The 10,306-nt window shown below is 33.8% G+C and overlaps 1 protein-coding gene and 1 pseudogene across 1 annotated transcript in view; one reads left to right on the top strand and one right to left on the bottom strand.

The window, feature by feature from the left end:
* Positions 1–1,208: 1,208 nt before the first annotated feature.
* Positions 1,209–3,428, bottom strand: LOC138316458 (leucine-rich repeat-containing G-protein coupled receptor 4-like; annotated as a pseudogene).
* A 1,217-nt stretch (positions 3,429–4,645) lies between these two features.
* LOC138316898 (uncharacterized) overlaps positions 4,646–10,306 on the top strand; it is a 30,878-nt gene continuing 25,217 nt past the window's right edge. The window contains exon 1 of the mRNA XM_069258544.1: positions 4,646–4,809. Coding sequence (XP_069114645.1) covers positions 4,752–4,809 — 58 coding nt within the window. The 5' untranslated portion in view covers positions 4,646–4,751. The remainder of the gene's footprint in view (positions 4,810–10,306) is intronic.

The raw sequence follows: 10,306 nt of genomic DNA, 5'->3' as shown, positions 1-10,306 counted from the left end.
GTAGAAATCTGGCTCGGATGTACATTCATGCGACGTCATATATAGATTATGACATCAAAACTACATGTGACGTCATAATAGTGTTATTACTGTACACATGTGTCTTACGATAATTAAGACATGTTCGTATGACATGGGTGGACTGGCCAGTTATGTGATAAAAGGAAATTAATAACGTTTAATGTAACTAAAGAATTAAACTATAACATTTGTGTATATACATTTCACAAAAACAATTAACCAATTTCAAGAGCTCCGCTATCGCAGCTGTTAATCAGAGAATATTTTTAATGGTGATGTTGTCAAGGTAACAACACCATGTACAAGGATTGATGACGTCATACTTATATGTATGTTTCTATTTGTTTCCATGCAATGTAGTAGTTGGTACATCTGTATCTTAAATAAGCACTCTATCTTACACATCTCTTTCAACAAAATGGTCTTCGAAAGTTACTCTGAAATCACAAATCAGTTTCTGTGATTTCAACTTCACGACAATTTTCTTCAATGACTTTGTAAACTTTTTCCAAAAATTTTCTCTAACAGTTTTAAAAACATATTCATTGTTGGTATCAGTTTCACGTGACCATTTGAAGCATACAATTCTATCCAATATTTGACGTAACACTTTCGGCATTTCACTCCTTTTTATATCATCAAGGAAGATTATGATAATGTTTTCTTGTTTCTCGTCCCGAAACACGACTTTACTGGCAATGCCTAGCTCATAGAGTCCCCAGTCACTGTGAAGAAACTCATAAGACACCAAAAACAACATTCTACGTGCGGAAGCGATAGAGTCCCATATGTAATCTACAATGGATTTACCAGCTTCAAAATTTAAATTTTAACAACAAAATGTAATTTTCTCGTTCTCCACCAGCCATTGTCATGATGAGAATAACCTACTGACAGTTCAAACTTGCAGTGTCTTACTTTCGTTTTACCTCTCCACCCGGCCGTTAACCAATGGCGTTTGTAGGAATCTGTCACCACACCGACGGCTGACAAGGTTGTGAACAGGAAAACATATATCATCAGCCAGAACCTAGCTTCACAGTGCTCGCGGAAACTATAAAGTTCTTTAAGAAAATAGCACATGGCCAAGACGTCACCGTCTGCTGTCAAGCATGTGAGGCAAGCTTTATTAGAGAGGACATTTGTCGATTGTGCCTAGGTCAGAAATGCTATGTTGTTACAGATACTCACCAGAGGATCATTGGAAAGGTCTAGGAGCGCCTTTTTATATCCTCCATTGTGTTGCAGTCAGATTCTGTTAGTGTTGATATAGAATTTTGTCTGAAGTCAGCAGTCTCCAGAACCAACATGTTCCCTATCATCTGACTCGGCATGCGTTCAATGTTATTATCAGAAAGTATTTAAGTCTTGAGAGAAATCATTTGATCTGTAAATGTAGCCTTGTCAATATTTGTCACATTGTTGCCGCTAAGATCTACAGATGATGGATTATATAACCCTCTAAATAAAGCAATAGAGTCGTTAGCAAGAAAAATAACTATATCTTGATTTCAGATTTGTCAAGCTTGAGACCATGGAAGGGTAAGCTCTCGAGCAGTCAATTCCAGACATATAAAGTTCCGACACATGTTCCGACCCGTTAAGAAGGGCATCAGTCCAGGAAAACCTCTCCAGAAAACTGACATCAACTCCTCGGTGCTCGTCACAATTTGCAAATGTTAGACTTTGTAATTTACCAGTTGAAGAATTATGTGAAACGTTGATGTACTGCAACTTTCTAAAAATAAAAATGGTCCTAGTTCTGTGAATCTGTCGTCTTGGCCATGACATATTTTTTTATTTGACGCTTGCAGATTGGTGAATCCTGGGAACAATGTCAGGAATGTGAACAATTGACCAGTGATGAACTTGTTGGAACTTGTTGGTAGAAATATCCAATACCTTCTAACATGACCTACTTGTCTATGACAAAATGGCACCCATAGTTACCACTTCTATACCGTTTCCATGTAAATATAATTCCTGAACACATATTGTTTTTGAACATGTATAGTCGTCTTCAGTCAGAATTACTGTCGTTGAATAAGAATCAATATTCCTCCCAATGTCAATTGGTGCCATAAATCTGTGTCTTAGTCCGTGTAGTCCCGCCAGCACCCCGCTAATTCCTATACGTTGAACACCATTAATGCACAAATACTGTAGTTGTTTGAATGGCGACAGCGAATTTATCTCCATCTCTTTTACCTCATGTCCAAGTTTCAGATGTTTGATAGGCGATTTTGACAGTCCAAGAAATGGGGAATTCTTAATTGAAAAATTCTTTCTTGCAAAAAATTCAATATGACTTGAAAAATTTCAATTGTAAGAATTCACTTTCGAAATAAAAACCGTCAAACAAGTTGATATCAAGGATTTGCAGATTCCGAAGGCAGGAAAGTGCCTTACTTGGATTTGTTTTAACCGAATGGAACTGATTGCTCCTGAAGTCTCACTCTGTTAAATTGGAAAGAGGACAAAATGCTCTGTTGTCGATGGATCCTCTTAAAACATTATTTGCTAAACTTAGAAAAAGTAGCTGTATAAGTCCAGAGAAGGCATCTCCGTGAATAATTCTCAAATAACTGCTGTCAAGAGATAACGATTTGAGTTTCTGAAGGTGCCAAAATGCTCTGTCCAATAACTCTCCTATGTAAATCTAGAGATGTTGTGTTCACGGGCAATCTGTTCGGAAAAACCTTTAAACCGCAGTTGGCACACACTACGTATAAACGTCTATTTCGTTATTCAACTGTGTCACCTCACAACAACCAGGATACCCCACTGAAATGTAAACAAGATTAACAGTTCCAAAATTGTTGAGTTATTCCGTAATTACCTGTTTTTGTGAAAAGTAAGGTGGAATAGAACCTAGATACCATTTGTATTATTCCATCAAGATATCAGTAGAATTTCAAAGCATACTTTTACCGTATAGTCAGCTATTTTCGCGAATTTCGGGGACGTTGCTATGATCGCGAAAATTTCATTCGCCAAATATTAAGAAGAAGATGAATATACAAAAGACTATATAAGCCACATTTCAAAATTTTAAAATCGCTGATGCTTAACACCTTGTTAAAGTCAAAATCACGACATTGTTTGACCACGAAAATAATAGTCATTCTATAAATCTTTATTATGTTATAAGAGTAAAATCATTTTAAACTTTGTGTCCGAATCCTAACACATGGAATCATGCTATTTTCTAAGATCTGATTATTTCCTCGCACTAATTACTATACATTACTATTAATATATGGTAAACAGTCATGCTGATGGATGTTATAACAAATACAAAAATAAGTTTAATGACTCATGCATTGTTGTGGTAGTTTGTTTATCGCTGAGGCGATTACTAGTTCCTTCACTACACTTTTCTGAATTTCATATGATTTCTGACTCATTGAGGTCATGTGACTGGATATGCCTGCTGTGATATTAACAGTTCATCAGACCCTAATTACTTGTATGTATTATTTTGCACAGTTGATAAGTTTTAAACCTGTAACACCGTAATATTAACAAAACCAAAATGACGATGACGGGGCAAACAGATATAATTTTTTCATTAATATGATTGTGAAAAAATCTTGTAAAACTATTTAAAGTGTTTATCCGTATGTGACCAAAGCAACTATTGCTTAAAGTGAACTATTGCGCAATGATATTTTACACATGTCTATCGTAACCTAAACGGCACTAGAGCACACACTCCGTGTTACAAATATGGTATTAATGATGTGATGGATTGTAGTATTGTAGTTGTTTTACTGGCATTAAGCAATGTTTACTTCAACAGTGACAAACTAGATCATCACGTCATCGATGGCATTACATATTGTGTTGATGTTGTTCAATATTGATTCAAGAATTTAAAAGGAAACTATGAAAATATAACGACATTTCTTAGTTGGTGGTTACAAAATGTGCATCGGGTATAAAAATTGCTAAAAATGAGCAGTAAAGCCAAGAAATCTGACACAGCAGAACACATATTCCCGCCTTATCCGTGGTGTTCCTGCAGAGTCAGTTCTAACATAATTCTGTGTAGATTTCACTTAATACCCAACTTAAAATACTTTGGAATGCCGAAGAAACGTTTCTGAATAAAGATTATTCAGACTTGACTGGGAAAACCTGAATGACATTTTCCAACATAATCTGATATACATGTACCGAGACCTTAACAATATGCGTTAGAAGCATGTTGTTGGACAGCTATTATGACATCATCTATACTACGTACATAGAATATTTTGTCTAGCTTTCCTTTATAGTGATTTCGCCGCAAGTCGATATACGGAAGATTTGAGAAATAATGTAACGCCTTTATACAGACCTCATAAGATGAAATACTTTGTTATGTCGCCAGCTTATAAATGGCAGTGAATTCAATAAACTATTTCTGTTATTATCATATCGTAGCACACATCATTTGTTTGCGGCCAATACTGGAAAGCACCGCGATCTGGACAACAACAACAACATTTATATGGTGGATATGACATAAAATAATGAAGATGAAGAAAAATCAACACTACACTTTGATAACGGTACCGGTATAGCATCGCCTGAGGAATGGCACCTTAATCAACGGCGACTGTGGGTGACATGAGATTATTGATCCTCACGTGACCTGTAATATTACAGGTATACATGACGACAGGTAACACATCTGATGGCTCCAGTGGCTGAATTATACCGCTAGTCTGATTGTCTTGTCCAGGATGGACTTATATAGCGGATTTGTTACCCTCGTCGCCAGCCTACTTACAGTATTCCAAGGTAATCGTGCTTTATCTTATCTCTGTGTAACCGGTTTGTTATGACACCTATGCGATTATGCAATTATGCGTTTCTTAAGTAGATCATATAGCGAAATCATGTATCATTCATTGATGTGCATGTGCACGATATGTACGAAACGGATAACGCATTGATAGAATGGGATACACATTCCGATTAATACGTCCGGTCAGTTAGTTCGCTGACCCATACAAAGATGTTTAAATTAATAAGAAAATTGATTAAGAAATATAAAGATAAATTGAAGAATTTCCTAGACTGTAACTGCATCATAAATCCGTGGTGGCATATAAGAGATAACATGAAAAAAGGGCGCAACACAACAAAAACAGACATAGAATAGGATGAGGTTATATTATCATCTTATCTTTTATATGAAAAAAGACATTAATTCATACTAAATTTAAGTTCAGTTAAGAAGTAACTGTTTTTTCCGAATTATATGTAGAGTTATGGCGCTGGTGATTATGTTGAGTCTTTGGATAAGAAAGCCAAGTCCAAATATGTAACCATTAGTGTCTCCTTAATGGAATATAACTGGATAAGAAAGCCAAGTCCAAATATGTAACCATTAGTGTCTCCTTAATGGAATATAACTATGAAGATATAGCAGTATTTTCCATAAAGACATCTTTTGAATTACGAGACAGTGATAACAGATGTCAATTCAATGAGTGTAGAGATAAGGCTTAGAATGAGTGTTAACAGGGCATTGTTATATCGACATGACAGACATTTGGTGTAAGAGAAGTTTTCATTAAGATAACTTACATGTTATGCATAAGTTCATTTGATTTTATAAACACCAATTCTTATATAGTAAACAATAAAAGTCGCAAACAAAAAATAAAAAGGACAATTTGGATACATAAACAACAATAAGTATTTTACTTACATCTGTGAGAGCATTCTGTATAGAACATTGTCCTTCATCTTTTTATAGAATGGCATCGTCCTTCATCTTTTATAGAATGACATTGTCTTTCATCTTTTACAGGATGACATCGTCCTTTATTGTTTATAGAATGACATTGTCCTTCATCTTTTACAGGATGACATCGTCCTTTATTGTTTATAGAATGACATTGTCCTTCATCTTTTACAGGATGACATCGTCCTTTATTGTTTATAGAATGACATTGTCCTTCATCTTTTACAGGATGACATCGTCCTTTATTGTTTATAGAATGACATTGTCCTTCATCTTTTATAGAATGACATTGTCTTTCATCTTTTACAGGATGACATCGTCCTTTATTGTTTATAGAATGACATTGTCCTTCATCTTTTACAGGATGACATCGTCCTTTATTGTTTATAGAATGACATTGTCCTTCATCTTTTACAGGATGACATCGTCCTTTATTGTTTATAGAATGACATCGTCCTTCATCTTTTAATGATGTTAAATGTTAATAGGGCGTTATACAGGAGTACACTTCAACTTTTCTATCATTCAATAACCATTTAAGATATGGGAATTATCATATGTTACTTAGATATGGTTCCATGGCATACTGTATTGGTACAGCAGTTACTAAATGTCAATATACACATTTTATTCCAGAGCTAATGCATTTTCAACGGTACAATGTATGCTATGATTAAGTACATTTTACTCCAGCTGGCCCAAATATCATGAAACGGTCTTAAGTTTAAAACATTTTTAAGTTTTGACTTAGCCAATCAAAGATGACTTTACAAAAAGTTACGTCACTTTTGAGTGGCTAAGCAAAAACGTAAGCCAAAGACTGTAACATTATCCTGGCGTCTGGACTCAGAGACATTAAAATTACTTCAGACTGAAATTGCGTTAGCGGTCACATGTTGAGTTGAAACTAATGGACACTTTGTGTTTAATTGTAATGATATTATCAAGCGATATATCAAGGTTAAAAATTAAATAGATCAAACAATACTATAACTTAGAGTGAGGGAGGCCTTATGGTGAGGGGTTTACTTCCTGTGGCATAGCTGAATCATTTAATGAGTACACCCCTTTTAGATATTTTTTGTCTATAAAAGTTACAAGTATATAAACATAATACTTATTTCCATTCTGGATTTTTGATAAAACATTTAAATAGAATATAGATTGATGCAGAAACACAATATTGATTTTCTTTCTGGACTTTTAATAAAACATTTAAATAGAATAAAGAATTATGCAGAAATACAATACTGATTTCCATTCTGGACTTTTAATAAAACATTTAAATAGAATATAGATTGATGCAAATACTCTGCATCAGGACATGACATAACCCAGGTAGAATAAGTGTTGTCTACGTATACCTCAACAATATCACCCTAAAACAAAGCCACATGCATATGGCTACCAATGCCATGCGGCAACAATTACTATTCTGTCAGTAAAACTTTAAGGACTTCTTTCAGAAACTGAGCTGGTTTTACCAAGGAAGATGCAAAGAACGAGATTTGCGTTAATGCATTAAAATGTTTTAAATGCAAACGTGTGAAAACAAGTTATAATTGAATATTGTTTGTGTTTGTAAGGTTTGTAACAAGACTGAGTTAGCATTGTAAGTTTGTGTGCTTGTGTTTTGTATGTATGCTTACTCGATAGGTGTCTCATCGTAGTATTTGTAACACCTTTTTGAAAAATCAAACAATTCGGAAATGAAAATAAAAAAAATAAATAAATAAATAAAAACAAGAAAAAGGCACTTTATATGCGGATAACAAGGATGGGGATAATCTACCCAGGGGAGCACACGATGTTGTAAATCAGTATAAACCCGTTTTGTGATCCTTGGGTAGAACATTCCTATACTTCATATCCACCTACACATATGAAAGTTTCTTATAGTATTACATGGCTGACCATGCATTACAACCTCGTGAAGTTGCTGCGTCAACAAAATTACTATTTTCTCTACAATTTTATCGTTATTTATAGAAACTAATTTTAGTGTTAATTCGAGTTCATGTGTGAATATAAAGAATAGTGATTATCACAATTCTTCATACCCACATATATACATGTAGTGCAGAGTTTTAATGATAAAACAGGTATTTCTCTATGGGTAGAAAGGAAGTAAAACACATATATGTTAATCAGTAAATCGGCTAGATATTATTTATATCAACTTCGTCAACTATTCCTGTCATTTGCTCAATTCCAATGAGAATCCTGTAGACAGACGTGATGTCGGGAGAGTGCGTGTTACCGAGCATCGTTAATTATACCTAATTATGATGCCTAAGACACCTGACGGATCCTATCAGTGTAATCAGCCAGCGGAACCGTACGTACCATGACATATTAACATAAGCCTGGTCAGTCAACCGTAAACATGAAACACGTGCATAACCTTTTAAATATTGATATTTTGTGTGAAAGGTGGGGTTGCAAAATTTGCGCACGCTCCGATTTTTTTTTCAAATTTTGCAGTGTTATATGTCTAAGTACATTAGTTCTTTATGTGTTTTTTTCTATCTATTTTGCCATTTTGAAAAGGCATAACGGGCCTAAAATGATGTTTTCTAACAATACTCAGGATATGTGTCAAGGGGACCCTTTTTGGCCACCTATTGAACATACATATATAATAATGTATTTATATTTTTTCACTATTTTTTAATTAAAGATACTTCAATCTTTATTGTATACCCATTTATAATTGTATTTACTTATAATTTTGACTACATATTGATTTTTCAAGCAAATAATGTCAAATTTTTGACAGAACAAAAATTAAGCATTGGGTTTGCACGAAATATTTAGCATGTTATTGATTTTACACTTTTAAAACATTTTAAAAACATGCCATATGTATAATCTTACAGCAGATACTTTTTTCAAAAAATGAAGTCCGGGAAAATAGCGTTTCAAAAGCTAAAATGTACCCAGAGAGGATTTTCTGAGAGAAAAAAAATTGTCCTAGGTGACTGTAAACTCAAAATTGTCCTTAGTTACATTAATAAAATAACCACTATTGATAGAATTTTGCAAACTAACATATATACTATAAAATTAGTGCATTTTTATTCTTGCATTTTACCTAACTGTAAAAAATCCTTATAGCTTGATATGCTTCTGGGTGAAAAATGGTTTCTTTTTCAATATCAAAAATCGTATTACAATTTGAAGGAAGTGTATTTTCGTTAGTAACTCAAACTCAAAAGATACAAATTAAGATTATATTTCCCTCTTAGGTAGATAAAAACTATTTGAAATTGAATTTATGTGGATTAAAGCGCGAAATAGAATTTTATTTGATTATCAAATAAAATATGTTCAAACTAAGAATAATACCAAAACAACAAATTCTACAATCTTAATTTTGACCAATCAGGTCTCTTTATTTTGTTACCATGGCAACAAATAATTCCAAAGCTGTTACTATCGTATTCGGCGTTCCACATAACCCATATTTATCAATTTTCACTTATATGAAATCATATCTAAATTTCAACCTGTCGGACTCGCTCGTTTTGTTACCATGGAAACATTTCGAAAGTATTCCTGTTATTCAGCATACTTCATAATCCCTTTGTACCAATTTTCACTTCAATCTGACATTATCTCAATTTCAGCCAATCAGAGGCCTCCGTTTTGTTACCATGACAGCCAATATTTTAGAAACTGTTACCATTATATTTAGCATCCTAAATCATAACTCTACATTAATTTTCACACAAAAAATATTTCTCTGGATTTTAATTTTGAATATAACGTACACAGAGATAGAGATTGTCCTGGGAGTATTTAAAATTTATGAATTGTTTCAAACATAACTATTTTTCTGCATTGAATCACATTTGAGAGAATGTAATAATATATAAAACAATGCAAATTTGAAACATTTACAAAATCATTATTCCATTTCAAAATTCCATTGAAAAGTATTTGAGCTAAAACATGACCGTTTGAACATAAGCAAAACATCTATTAATGTTTGAAAATGAAACTTCCACTAACACACCCTTGCACAATGCAATATAATATGATCTATGACATTTTTTGTTGATATATAATGGCACCAGATGAAGTTTCTTCTTGCATAATTGGCATTTTACACCATTAGGTCATCGTGACCTATTTTTTGACGGCGAATTATATTTTCCTTTTTGTTTTATGTTAAATAAATCAATACATAATAATTTATGAATAATAGACCCTCCTGTTTAACTCCCCATAACTCATAAGGGGCCTAATCTTGCTCATATGTCATATCATGATGTCCTAACCCCCAGGCATATGTAAAAATAATGTTTATAGGTCATGGCCACCAGAGGGCCAAACGACATTCCTTCTTTGATAAGGGAGGAGTTATGTAGGTGTTAAGGGTTTCTTCGATGATAAATTAAACGTATGGTCACCGTAACTGTGTATCAAGGGGCCCATTGGTTAAGAGATCACACCTTATTGAATGGTAACCAGCCAGGTCTGTAGCTCACCCTAAATATGTCAACATTATATCGGTGGATGGCCTGATATTTGGAACAATTA

This window comes from Argopecten irradians, chromosome 2, assembly GCF_041381155.1.
Source record: "Argopecten irradians isolate NY chromosome 2, Ai_NY, whole genome shotgun sequence".
NCBI lineage: Eukaryota > Metazoa > Mollusca > Bivalvia > Pectinida > Pectinidae > Argopecten > Argopecten irradians.
Note: the sequence above shows the minus strand (reverse complement) of the source record. Positions and strands in the feature narration are given on the sequence as shown.